Source organism: Trachymyrmex septentrionalis, unplaced genomic scaffold (genome assembly GCF_001594115.1).
Source record: "Trachymyrmex septentrionalis isolate Tsep2-gDNA-1 unplaced genomic scaffold, Tsep1.0 scaffold37, whole genome shotgun sequence".
Lineage (NCBI taxonomy): Eukaryota > Metazoa > Arthropoda > Insecta > Hymenoptera > Formicidae > Trachymyrmex > Trachymyrmex septentrionalis.
Window position 1 is genome coordinate 7182283 of NW_017305536.1, and position 15178 is coordinate 7197460.

Genomic DNA, 15178 nt, shown 5'->3' on the forward strand with positions numbered 1-15178 from the left:
TTCCATTGACCAGCGTTTTCTCGCGTTCACCATCGGTGTCGTCCTGATATCTCGAGCGAATGAACAACGTCGATCGAATTGCTCCATAAATAAGACTACAAGTTCTTCTAAATTCTTTTATTTCTCGAGCAAAGTCTGAAATCATTCGCGCCGTCTTTTACCTTCTTCTAGACAGTGGTGTGAATGAAAAGAAATCGTGCTCGTGATTCACTACTTTTGACTACTTCCTTGAAGAGAGACAAACATTTTGGAACGTCTCATGAGTCAGAGTCATAAATTATAATATATATTTTTTCAAGAAGAATGTAATTATTTAACTAATTGTAAATTGAAAAAAGCGAAGAAATTAAAAAAAAAATACAAGTTGCAAGTTTTATTTTTGGGATGCGAAGTTTTATTTGATTCGAAATCAAATGGTTGAATAGTGAGATATTTTATGACGACTTGGTTGCGTTCCTAATTTATTTCTTGTTTAGAAATATTTATAATTTGCTTTGTGATTATTGTTTGCTCGCTGTGCGATTTATTTCTGAGATATATTTGTCACATCAACACATTATATCTCCGAGGTATCGTTTGAACTGAACGATATTCCCGCCGACGACTTTCGCTTCCCAATTTTCCCTCGATTCACATATCATTTATATTTTATGTAACGTTGGCACATTATAGTCTAATAAGAGTATTGTTTATCGTATTCATTTTTGAGTATTTTTTTCTTATATAAAAAATTCTTTTTATATAAATAGAGTGGAGAACGTTTTTTATAAGAGATATTTCTAAAATAACAAAGGTATATAGAAATACGTATAATATTGTTATGAAATTAAATATATATACTTAATGAGTTATTAATTCTGAAATTTTATAAGGGATTGAGAACATATAAAATAAAATATAAAGTGTAACATCACTTACAAGTGCAAAATTTTAATTATCGACTATAGACATTTTTTAAACAGAATTTTTATCGTTTCTAATTTTTATAAGTATTTAATCGATTATATATCTAATATTTTTATTTTTAACGTATTCTTTCCTTTTTTAACATTTATAAAACGGAGAGAATGGAGCACAAAATGTTAACCTTGCGTCGATAATATAGCGGGCTATGATAAAAGTTGTTTATCAGCTGTGAATTGTAACGACTTAAAATTTCGTGTAATATGTAATGCTATTATGAAAAGTAATTATTGGATTTCAATTATAATATTATTATCGTACAAATGACATTGTCTACAAAAATAAAAAATGTGATATTAATTTATGATATTAACACAGTTCTGTTCTTTATTATATAATTTAATTAATAATTAAATTAATTAATTATCTGTAAATTTTTAAAATTAATTTCTGAAAAACTACAAATTAATAAAAATAGACGAGACGTGAAATCATGTGTTTCGAAAATTCAAGAAATTAATACTTTCGAAAAACAGATTAAAGAAATGCTTTAGTAAACAGAACGTTGCTCCAATCTGCGTAATTATCTTCGTGATCTAACAATAAATATCTAGTAGTCAATTTGTCATATTGCGTTATTTCAGTTTTTCGCAACTCACAGAAAAAATATTTTACATCCTCGACGAAACGCAAGTAAGAACATTCGATCTCTTCGAGTTTAAAAAGACCGGTCAAAAGACCTTGTCTCTTTTCTTTTTAAATTAGCAGTCCGTGATTAAAGCTTTCGCGTTCGTTCTTGAATGGACGAAGGTAAAGACTCGACGCATTTAAATGGACGAAGGTAAAGACTCGACGCATTTAAATGGAAGCGCGAGAGCAAAATTGGCGCGTGCCAGCTACGAGCCGAGGCACGCGATTGTACAGTGACGTAACGATTGATCGCGCACCCAATTTCGAATTCATCTCCAATATCCGCTCTGAGTTGCACGTCGTAGAAAATAGAACGGTTGATTGATAGAACCTAAGACGATATACACAAACAGTCAGTATAATGACGTTCTCTCGTGCGATTAGACCGGAGACTTCTCGCAAATCCTCCATTTAAGTGTCTCTTACGGTTATTACATAATTTGATTACCGCTTTAATTTATCCTGCAATTCTATTTTGTACGTAGGAGTTGTCTGTCCGTGACTTGCTGAAAGAGAAGCTCGCTAAAGGTTTATTCTGACAAATTTGCGTAAACGGAACATGCATGAAAAGAAAATCATTCAATCATATTTCTATTATAAAGACGCACGTGAAACGCGATTGTACAATTTTCTTTATGCTATTATACAAAGTTGTCTGGATAGATCCTTAGAGAGAAACGTGTTAAAAAATTTACGTTTGATGCGCAAAAGAGCATTAACGCAATAGTGAGCCGTTCTGAAAATCGAGATATAAATCCGTTATAGAAAATAATAAATTAAAATGACATGAGGGATATTATGTGCATAATACATGGATGTATTAATCAAGTTTAATAAATCGGGGCGTTTACCAATTAGCGATTAAAATGCTTGACCTCATGAAGAAATTAATAGAGTGACCTGCGATCCGCCGCGAACAATTCACTCGATTCACAGCACGGAGCAGTTAAAGAGCGTATTACAACATTCCGCCGATTCTTTTGACAATAAATTAGCTGATCGTGCAGAAAAATAATATAAAAAGTTCATTTCGGATAAAACATTTCTGATATAAAAAGAAGGGGAAAAAAACAAGCAGACATTTTCGTTTAATGTTTCTTAAAAAGTTAAGATCAGAGTATCGCTCATTTTGCTATAATGACTGAAAAAAAATGTCATTTTTTTATTTGCTTGCAGAAAAAAAACATAAAAGAAAATACTTTTTATTCTTCTATAATCAATTATTACACTAAATTAATTATAAAAGTTTAATAATTCAAAATATTGACATATTGACCGGAAGATTTTGTTTTTCAAAAACAAAAAGATCTTGAATAAAAACTCACACTCTCAATATTTGTCATATTGATCCGTTAAAGCCTGACGCACAATTGAAAGAAGCAAAACAACAAAAACCGGGAATAACAGATTTCAATCTATTGCCTAAGTTTATCAATTGTATCTCCGGCTTAGTAAGAATACTTTATCAGAGCGCGCGTAACACACTTTATATTATTATAATAATCAAAGTTCAAATAAATATTATGTACTTATATAATATTAAAACTGCAGCTGCTCTCAAGTTGATAAGCAGAAACGAACGAGGCAATGAATTCGAAATGACACTCTGTTTTTTGGGACTAAACGCCGTCCGTTGGCGTCCACAGTGCGGCGCCTTGGCACGTCGCGGCGCCTCGACACATCGCCGTGCTCGGAAGTCGAAGCGAAGCGCGCAGACGACGCGGCTTGATTGCCTGCCCTCAGTTCGCGCACAGCCGCTACGGTGTGAGGACGTGCTTGACGTTTCTCGGCACGTATATTTGCCGTATTTGCCGAAGATAGAAAGAGAGGGATACGCGAGTCCGTGTCGCCTGTTCATGCGCCTCGTCACACCACGGTCTGTCCACGCGAATGCCGAACAACTGCCAGTCATGATCTCCGCTAAGACGCGATCTTTCCTATTGAGCACGCTTTGCCTGCTATGCAACCTCGTGGTCACAACGTACGCCCGATCCTGGGGTAAGTTTATGAGAGAGACATTAACGGACGTGTGATAAGTAACGCGGGGACGATCAGTCGCGGTCATCCCTGATGACATAGGCCGGTAACAGTCGATCAAATATCGGGGGGTTCGACGAAATCACGGAATCGGGTATCGGTGGGCACCGCACACTAGTGGCCGGCCCGTGTCCGTGCATCCGTACGTGTGTACGCGCGCGCTCGTATTGGTGCACGAGCGCCGACTCCATTCACCCGCAGCAGCCCGTCACGTACGCCACTTTTGTACTCGGCAATGCTCTTTACGCGCGAAAGCGACGAACGCGCAAAAGTTGAATGAAACGCGATAATGATTAGCGACATGCGTCCACGTTGACCTATCGTCTATCACCAGGTGCCACGCGATCGGTCACCCACGCTCGTCCTTACATCTGTTTTACGTAACGAATGTCAGCGCGCTACCGGGATGACGACCGCGCACCCATACACGCGAACGACAATGGAAAACGAGAAACGGGGTCGTGGGGGTCAATAGGGGTACCTAATGGAATTTTAGGCACCGAGGCAGCTTCTTTTCCTTTTAGATTTGGTTTTCTTTACATGGGAAGAATGGGGTTTTTGTTGAAGTATTTAAAAGTTCAGCTTGATACATATTTGACAATTATTTTGTTGCATCATTAAATAATCGCGTAAAAATGTCAGGCACGGTGAGTATTAGCAAAAAGTTTTAACTTTTTTTTCTAGCGATCATCTTATTTCTCTTAGATTAATTTTTGTGTATGGAATGAACGATTTTGCTGAAGTATTATTTAATGGCTTCTAGCTTGATTCAGATCTGAAAATAATTTTGTTGGATTATTAAACAGTTACGTAAAAATATCAAGACATTTCTGTATCAATTATCCTCTTTTTTTCTTTTAGGTTTTCTTTTTATGAAAAAAAAAAACGAAAAAAAAACGTTAAAAGTTACGTTCAACTTACAGAAAGTAATTTTTAACAGCTTACATGAAAATAATTTTATTGGACTATAAAAATAATTACGTAACAATTTCAAGCACGATAAGTACTAATGTAAAAAAGTTCTGACATTTCTAACAATCAATTTGAGCGTCTTATATAATTATTTTGATGGTCCAACAAAATTATTATTAGATCTGTATCTAGCTAAATTTTTAGATACGTCAGTGAAATCGTTCTTCAGTTTTACTATACTGAATTAGAATTTTCTGTCTCGCTTCCGTCAAATATCAAAAAGATATTTATTTCCCTTTGAAAAGTGTACATTAGTGTTCAGTCACAAAAAAAAACGGAGCTTTTATTGTTCAGGCCTAGACGCGTTTCCACGGATCATGTTATTTAGCGGACAAGACCTTGTGCAACCTTATTTTGTTCACGGTGTAACAGGAAATAAAAAGCTAGCTGCTGTATCTTGATCTGATTCCTGGTTCCTAACCAACACTAGAGAGAAACAGAAAGAGGAAAGAAAGAGAGAGCGTGTACAATAGAAATCAATCAAGATCGCTAAAAATTCGAGTTCAAGAGTTCATTCTCATCTCTGCGAGTTGTTAATACGCGTCGGATAATCGGAACATAATCGATACGCAATGTTTGCCTGAGAGTTGACGTTGGCACTCTTTGGGAAAGTCAGCAGTCAAAGATCAAAGTGTGGAGCACGATAATATAAATAATAATAATATTATATAATCAGGGAAAATTCGTTTCTATCAAGAAACGCAATTTTATTTACATATATTAGAAATTTCTGTCTGACTAGTCTCTCTCTCTCTCTCTCTCTCTCTCTCTCTCCTCTCTTTATCTGTCATGCGATTATTAATATATATTTTTTACATCAAGTACGATAGAGAACGTCAACACGGTCATAGTTAGATGTTTCGAATAAATTTGAAATAAATTGATTTAATAAAGAATACTATATATATTATATTATTCGAAACATCTAATTTTGACCGTGTTAGCGTTCTCTACTGTATTTGATGTATTTATATATACGGTTGTTTCTTAAGTCTTAAGAATATATATTTTTTAACTTACTGGGCGGAAAGTCCAGTATGCATCTTACGGTCTCGAAGATGATCAATTAGTCTTGAAAAATCGCACGATTGTTTCAGTTGATATGCACCTTTTGGATTGCCTTGAGTAATGATGTAACATTATATCTCGGCAAATACTTTTTTTTCATTGAACAAAAAATATGCAAATAAAAACTTGCTATCTTGCTTGCCGCCGAATAAAATGAAATCTTTTTGCGTCACTCTCGACGATCGAGATTTTAATGCAATATGTTAAATTATACATATGCTTTATTATATGAAAAAATTGCGCATATGCGCAAAGTCTGTAACAAAACGAACTTGCGATGTGTAAATGAAACGTTGCAAAGCGTGAAACTAATTTATACAAATTTGATTTTTTATTCAGAGGTGCAACGTTACATTGTAACATTCATTGATTGTATTTGGCATAACTGACGGGACAAATAACACATACACATTGTCGAAGTAATACTAAACGATAAAGATCGAGCGCGATGTTTACAGTATTTCGTGATACATAATGCATAACGAATTGACGTGAAGGAGAAAAAAACAAATCTGTAATTCGCAGTAGCTTTTAATCAGACCGTTTTGCATATCTAAACGATAATGAATACATTATACGAAGAGAATACTGATTGAGAAATCAGAAACAGAAATAGTAATAAGAAAAATAAAACTCTTTTTGTTGTTGAGTTATGCTTTCCACTCTGATCTTATTTCTCTCTTCGAGAGAAAAAAATATTCTCTTTATTTTAATTATGAGAAGCAGCGAAGAGAATAGGGCGCATTTAATGAATTGCACCGTTTGCAATGTTGAACATATCATTTCACTAAATATTCAAATAATGATAAATTTTCATCTACTAAAACTCTATCTATTTATTTTAAGTATTTTTATGCCTGTTTTTATCAAGATTAATCTTGAATTTACTCAATTTACTCTTTATCTTTCTCTAATTTTTAAAACTAGAAAAGGATGAAGTGAACCAAGATTAAAATTAAACTATATATTAATAGAAATGGATATAAGACTTCTATACTGTAATTCGAGTGTTGGTGTCGTTATATTAGCGACACTTTTATTAAGAGTTACAGAATATGAGAGCCTAAATTCTCAATATTACACTGAAAGAAAAAATTAGTTGCTGCGATTATTTAGATAGTAAAATATAGCATTTTTATATGGGTGCTGCAACCATATCTAAATTGTTGCAGCAACCAATTTTTTTTTTCAGTGTACATTAGAGAGATCGCTAGAACAGCTATCGCTAAAATGTTCGTTCTCTTACGATAACCGACTATCATATTACCGAGCGATCATATTACTTTCTGTCTGAATTGCCGTGGAGGAAAACGATAGAAACGAGATAATTTATCTAAAACTCGGATGAACCTAAGTCACACGATCGCATTTACATTGACGAGCGATAATTCTTGTGCAAGTCGATTAGAATATTTCCCATCGAAATTTTGACGTGATTCTCGACGCTGTTGTAATCTCAAAGTATTTTTTTTATGGTAGCTTGCATATTAACAAACAATGTAGTAACTTTGTAACGCGACAAGTACTTTATCCAAGCAAATAGAAGCAACAGCTGCGATATCTTATCGAATTGCATGCTTACGTATGTGAAGTAAATATACTAAAATGCACTTAAAAAGTCGTTAACCACTTTTCTCTCTGTTACTTTGCTTCTGTCATTTTGGCATTCTTGGTATTCTCTTTGTCGTTTACGTATTCAATAATTCCATCGTGTCTAGCGGTTGTAATTGTGCGTACTATACGCGTAGCGTATTGAACCTTTTACTTTGTAAATATTTTATTTTATTATCAAGTTTGAAATGCATATTAGACATACAAACCAAAGTAATTCTGTGTATAATGTAACAAAAATAAAATTTATTTTAAAAAGAAAAGAAGATTTTTGATAGAAATAAACCGCATCAACGTTTTGCAAGGAAAACGCAACAGATTCTCAAGTGACGCGCGACGTGCGATCGTAGTTCCTCGCACATTGGCGCGAAAATACTATCGTTGAAATTAGAGACTTTTTTTCTCGATACGATTTTATCGTTGATAATCTCGAATGCTTCACAAGATCCATCTGACGTAGTGATTACGCAATCGTAGTGACGAATAATGATATCAATTACTTTCTGATTAATCGATGATAAATGTTCAACAGCGATTACTTATAGATTAAATTGGGATGACATTTTTTCTGTATTTCACTTGTAAAAGCATGAAAATAATTTTCTTTAGTTATTTCTTTTTAATTTATGGATACTATCTGATTAATAGAGAATTATTTAAAATTCTATTTTACACTATAAAGCTTATTCTCGAAAGCCTTACTGGTTTCATTCGGTTAGTTTATCTTACTTGAGATCATATTCTAATGGGTTTCTTCTTCCTGCAGACTTGGCCGTGGTGATCGGTAACGAAATCGACTTTTACGCGCGTAACAGTACACGTATGGGCCATGCTAGCATCAAAGAAGCCATTGCCCTGACCGGAGTAACATACGATGATACCACTCGAACGATGTATTTGTCTGACGTAAAGAATAACGTGTCTATATTCAGCAACGACCTCACGGAGAAGAATTTCACGTCAACGCCCCTGTTAAAGAGTAAGTACAGAGCGCTAATTAACTTCTTCATTTACCATAACGAGGTCAAATTCGATAATAATGGATATTTTAAAAATATCAAAAAGATTCAGAATTTCCATTTTTAGCTCACTCTTTCAGATGACTAGATTGAAATAAAAAAATGTATGTCATTAAATAGGTTTTTTAATGTTATTTATATAAGATTGATTCTAATATTTGTTGAATATTCTACACTGAAAAAAAAGATTGGTTGCTGCAACAATTTAGATAGTAAAATATAGCATAGCATTTTTATATCGCTGCTACAATCAGTTTTTGGTTGTAGCAGCAAATTTTTAGTTGCGTTAACCTATCGAAATCATATACTGACATTGCAGATAGGCTAACGCAACTAAAAATTTGCTGCTACAACCAAAAACTGATTGTAGCAGCGATATAAAAATGCTATGCTATATTTTACTATCTAAATTGTTGCAGCAACCAATCTTTTTTTTCAGTATATTTGAGAAATTTTCTCGTTGATTTTGATTTCTCGTTGATTGATTAACTTAAGTTTTATCTTCACTGATAAGTTCATTATAATACGAAAATAAGAAGGTATCAAAATTAACGCGAACGCAATTCTTATGGTCTACGTTCACACAAATGCCAATGAAATCGCTTCCGCTTGATAAGACGAATTTTTAAGATATGCAAGAAATTCCGCGGAATTTGCTGTTTAGGTATTTGCACAATCGAACTAAACCGGTTTTATTAATGAAAAGTCACTCTGACATAATAATAAATCAAAAAGATTCTTTGCACGCATTTTTTGCGATCAGTGTCATCGATGATGGACATCCTTTATTTTCCATTTCTTTTACATAGAAACCTCCTTTTACATAGAAAGTCTCCTTTTAAATATTATAACGAATTATACTATATAAATTAATATTTTAATAAATACTTGTGCGTATCTTCCTCCCTCTTTGGAAATCTCTGGCGCGGAAAGAATTCGAAACAAATGCGTGTTGAAATGTAAATACGGTCTATGAGATGTCGCTGTTACATTATGTAATTGCGTGTGCGTAGAAGAGAACGGAATGCACGTCGTCGACATCGTTTTCGACACGCCGTCACGCACTCTGTTCTGGGCTGACGCCTTGAAGGAAATTATTGCGAAGATGCACGTATCGGAGAACGGTGAACCAGGCGTTCCTGTCGTTTTGCACAATCTCACCGGGAGCAGCCCACGTGGCATCGCCCTCGACGTGTGTAACAGGTGCGCCATTTACAATGTCCTCTACGTTACAGGGATCAATCCTCTTATTTCTTAACCCGTTTATAGAATCGAGAAATGCCAAACAGTCATCAAGGGAAGTCGTAAATCACAATAGCAGTATATAAATAAAAATCCCGAAAATACATTAAAGAATCATTAAAGCTATATCAATTTTTAATAAAGTTTACTAAGAAATTAAATTTAGTAAAGAAAATTTTATTATATATCTGAAATATTATATATAATTTGGGAATTATTTTAGTAATGAATTGATCAGACATTGATCTTCTAATTAGACTCCCATGAAATAACGTCAAGATTAAAGTTGATGATGCCATTTTTCAGCAAAAATGTATGGTAATGTGTATTATCTATTACTTGAAAAATGATCGCACCAAAATTGGAGACGTTATTATTCTGATGAGAGAGTCTCTAATATTGATGATTGGACACAAATAAAGCAATATAGTATAAAATCGAAATAGATATAAATAATTATGCATAATATTAAAACAAAATGAAAAAAGTAAAGTGCGAGACGGGATCTCGTATAGATAGCTGTCGCAGCAATTCCCAATACATTCACCGATCTTGCATTGTCAGCGAATTTTATAATAAAAAAATAAAAGCGCAGCTAAAAATATGATTCTAGAAAAGACGTTATTTTCATTGGAACTTTCCGATTGTCTGTTCATTTTCGTTAAAGAAATTTTTTTTATAATAAAATATTTTATTATATTCTCTACCATTAAAAAGATTACAAGAGATGACATTTTATCTTATTCTATTCTATCTTAGATGTCATAAACACTTTATTTTATATCTTTAAGAATTTATGTTAAAAGATAAATTTATTTATAAATATAGTTATATGTGAAATTTTGCACCTTCCGTCAGCAACCTTTAAGCTTCAGTACAGATTTGTTATTTGAGACGATATAAAAGTATTATTTGAGACGGTATAAAAATCTGAAAAAATTCTTGCATATTTGTAAAAGCTTTAACAACTAATTTTTACTATCATAGAAATCGAATTTTGCTTTACTTATATTTTTTACACGTTTAAATTTATCTATCAAAATTCACAATAAAAATATCGACTGTGCTTTCAAAGTCCAATTTACCTGGCGAAGAATTAAGGTTCCTTAGTACTCATTCCAGCTATATTGAATCGTGACGACGTAAGCGAGAAATGTGTCATAAGCGACACGTTCATTTTTCTTGCATGCTATTTGCAAATAAAGAGAATTTAGATGAAATGAAATAATGAGATCGCTTTAAAACACTTGTAAAAATGGACGAAAACTATCTCCCTTGACAGTCAAATAGTAAAAGGCATGTAAAATGCGTTTACTAGATTTTACAATGCTCATGCGTAGTCTATTCTACACTTCACTTTTCAACTTTTTACTGACTGTCAAGAATGATAAGGAGAGTCTTCGTCCATTTTTACTTCGTCCATTTTTAATGTTTTAAAGCGATCTCAACTTGTTTCATCCAAATTCTCTTTATTCACAAATGGTATGTAAGAAAAATCAACGTGTCATTTCTTGCTTATGGTGTCACGATTCAATATAACTGAAGCGAACTACTCAGGAGCCTTAAGAAATAAATTTGTTAAATGATTTACTTCTAGTATCGAACCAAAGAAGAAAAATGATAGAACATTGAAAATAATGGTAAATTTTTTCTTCAGCCGTATATACTGGCCGAACAGTAACTCCTCAAATCCCAGTATCGAGTGTTCTAATCTTGACGGGAGCAATCGGATGATTGTCATCAAAGAGAATCTGTATGAGCCCTTGGCAGTGGCGATTGACCACGCAGAACAGAAGCTATACTGGATCGATGATGTCGAGGGGATCCATTTCAAGATCGAGCGCAGCAACTTGGACGGCAGCCAGCGAGAATTGTTGGTCCATAAACAGAATCAGCAGCCGGTTTATCTGGCTGTGGATAACGAATTGATATACTGGTCCGATTGGGTATACAGAGCGATCTGGACCATACCGAAAAACACCAAGGCTGGAGATTCCCCGTCCAAGTTCAAATCGTACTTCTCCAAAAGGGACGCTGATCCGGCTGGAATAGTGACGCGCGACAACATCGGTCAGATAGATTGCGCGAAGATCCTATTGACGAAAGAGAAGAAACCGAACCTGTTAGTGCCCGCTTCACGACCGGCGTCCGAGACGTTCAATAATCTAACTACTAGCACGGAAGAATCGGACTTGACCACCGAGAGCTCCAAATACTGCCTAAATGGTCATCTGAACAAAACTACTAATATATGCCGATGCAAAGGAGGGTGAGTACAGGCGTATAAGCAGGTAGTTAAATAGATGTTATTGATATTTTATATTAATATATTTATGATAGAAATAAAGATTATAATATTTTGAATAAAATCGAGCCTGATTATAACTATTTGTCACAATTTAAATGACTTTATATGAAATGATGAGATTTTAGTTTTTCACAAGTATAAACAGTGAGATATAATATATATTATATTTTAATTTAATTTTTAAATATTACATACAAATAATACAAATTTTATAATTAAATAACATAAATTTATATATGTAGATGGATAAAAAATTTTTACAAATAAGTGATGATCCATTAAATTATACACATATATTTCCACGTTTGATAAGCAATTTAAAATTCGCCTAATCTCTGTTCTCACAGATTTACTGGATCCTTTTGCGAAATATCTTTCTGTCACAATTACTGCTTCCATGGTAAATGTATTGTAAACCATCGCGGAGTTCCTGAATGCAAATGCACGGGCACGTTTAGCGGTGACCGCTGTGAGATAAATGTTTGCAATGGCTACTGCCTTTACGACGGCGAGTGTTCCGTCCAAAATGGAAGACCATTTTGTAGCTGTAAATATTCTAAAGGGACCCGGTGCGAAAAACCGAACGACATTGAGGAGATCTGCGCGATTTATTGCGCGAGCGATCACGTCGGATTACCAAGCATCAGCGTAACATCGTGCAGGTACATGCTTCTTAAAAATGGATGTCTTATTTTATATTTTATAATTCTATTTCCAATATTATTTAATAATAAAAAAATAATTGAAAGTTTAAAGATTACAATCGCTATTACGCTACAAAATATTAATATTTTTAATAAGATCGTTGTATTCGTAATAAGGTCGTTTAACAAGATTCAGAAAAAATACATGATTTTAAAAGTAACCGGTATATACATATAAATGTAGTATATCAATATCTCATTATATATCAACAGGTGTACAGATTTCAATCAAACGGCCGAAAGAATTACACTTACCAACAGTTTCCAGAATGGCATTCTGTTACCAATATTCATAGCCTTCACCATTCTATTTCTTCTAATGATCGCCGTACTTAGTTATTATATAAATAAATTACGGAGGCGACCACGAATCAAGAGGCACTATGTGGTCAGTAAAGGCATTACGCCGCTCACATCTCGACCGCAGATACCGGACAATCAGTGCGAAATTACCATAGAGAATTGCTGCAACATGAATATCTGCGAGACTGTGAGTGATATGTCTTCTAAATAACGCCCCACTTGATAACATGCGTCGTGTCAGCATTGCTGATACTAAAGAAACTTAAGACCGAATTTCGCCCATTCTCCTCGCGTTTCACACTTTGTTACGAATGCAAAATCATGACTCTTTGCAATTGCATTTATCGCACTTCTGTAATTATGATAAGTCATTAGAGAAGATACTATATTTGGCTCGATTGACAAGACACGCGATTATACGATTCAAATTCTACGATATTTTAACTTTGAATCTGATTAAAATATCTATTTTTCTCAGAGTTACTACTTTTACTTAGCTTTTTATACTATTAGTTCTTGAGGAAAGTATCAAATTAGTTTGTATATTATAAGTTATGAGCACGAATTTTTGAGTTAATTCTGTCAAAAAGTACTTATTTTTACATACTTTGCGTATCTGCGTTTAAAAAAAAAAGGAAATTTGGAATTGTTATATGCTATTTCTATGCTAATTTCTTTACTGGCAACATTTAAAAATAACCGCTTTCAGAACAGTATTGCGCTAGTATTATTTATCATGACTAATTTTTTTAATTATTTATTATTTAAATAATTTTATTTCACTTTTTATATAAATATATATAGTTATGCAATGCAAGAAATTATCTTGTCGATTAATTTGTATGACATACAGTAGACATTCTAGTTATTATTTATTTGTAATTTACTTGGCTTTATAAGCAATTTTTTATGACGATTTATTATACAACAATTTTTTACTTTATCGCTTTTACATTTCTTTCCTGCTTTAGTTAAAAATTCATATTAAGAGAATAGGAATAAATATATCATTGCTAATATTCTATATATAACTAAAAAAATCATTAAAATATTTTTATAATCTTATTATTTTATTTAATTTTGTAACAATAACTTTGACATGAAAAAATATCGGTATTAATTAATTTATTGTTTTATAACACATTTAAGAGAAGACAAAGTCAAATTATGCTATCTTCTTCACGAATGCGACTGTGTCGCTCGTAGATTTCAATTGCGTGCGCAGTGTCAAAGATCGAATTATATTAAGACTGAATCTGTTTTGTCGTTAAATTCTGATTAAGCAATCGACTAAATTGGAATTATAATTCTCCGTATGGTGTTAATTATACGATAATATTAATGGTTATAGTTTTGTTTTTTTTGCAGCTCTAAAAATACGATGTATATTTGTTACTTGAAATAAACGACGGTTATATTAAGAATAAGACTTTCTACAAAGACATCTTTAAGAATCATTTATAATTATTTGCAAATATATGATTCGATGCATTTGAGAAATAAATCTTCCCCGTGCTAAGCTATTTCTAAATTTATATAAATTTAATTAAATTCATCAACAGGATAATTTCGTTTCTTTTTACAGCCGTGTTTCGAACCGAAATTACGAAATGGTATGTCAAAGAGCAATAATGTGAAAAAGGAAGAGAAGAACTTCTTGTTGGATGATATGGAAGGTAATTCATGCTAGCACATGCTGCTCTTGTCTCGTCGCATGAAATGACGAAAACTCTGCACGAGCTCTGCATCGCGTCGGAGATCACATTCGCGGGACTGTTCCACGTTTATATATAAGACGGCGGCGAATTTTAGTATTGTTGTTAAGTTTAAAAATCTGTGTTGATGGAATGCGCACGAGCGCGCTATATCGACGACGATTTCACTCCAACTTGGGAAAGAAAGCCAAAGGTCTTTTTAGAAAGTCCTATTTATTAGTATATCATACACGTTAGAGCTGTGTTTTAAAACTATTTTTCACTTTAGTAATCATTAAATTTATCATTCGACGATATTAGACATTTGTTTTAGCAATTATAAAACTGAACATTTTTCTAAATGCCTGCCGATCGCAATCCCTCGTGCACAAGCAATACTAAAGTTTTAAATAAAGACGCGAGATGTTATAAAATTTGAAGATATAAATAATTTTTTTTTATTATGTTATTGAATCATTAATTTTATTATATTATTTTTTTATTATATTGTATATTATTATATTTCTCTCAAACATAATATAATTGAATTTGTTTCTAAAACAATATGAAAGAAAGAAAGAGAGAGAGAGAGAGAATTTTAAATTTAAAAATAAAAATATGAAAATT

The 15178-nt window shown here is 33.1% G+C and overlaps 2 protein-coding genes across 2 annotated transcripts in view; both read left to right on the forward strand.

Annotated features, from left to right (window-relative positions):
* The first annotated feature begins 3273 nt into the window (after positions 1–3273).
* Positions 3274–14968, forward strand: LOC108750823 (protein cueball-like). Its single transcript, XM_018490609.1, has 7 exons — positions 3274–3591; positions 8048–8260; positions 9314–9503; positions 11200–11811; positions 12198–12512; positions 12768–13044; positions 14443–14968. The coding sequence occupies exons 1-7, from the start codon at positions 3450–3452 to the stop codon at positions 14545–14547; spliced, it is 1854 nt and encodes a 617-aa protein (XP_018346111.1). The 5' UTR covers positions 3274–3449; the 3' UTR covers positions 14548–14968.
* Positions 14577–15178, forward strand: part of LOC108750409 (protein cueball-like) — a 3788-nt gene continuing 3186 nt past the window's right edge. The window contains exon 1 of the mRNA XM_018489825.1: positions 14577–14632. Within this exon, the coding sequence (XP_018345327.1) occupies positions 14577–14632 (56 nt within the window). The remainder of the gene's footprint in view (positions 14633–15178) is intronic.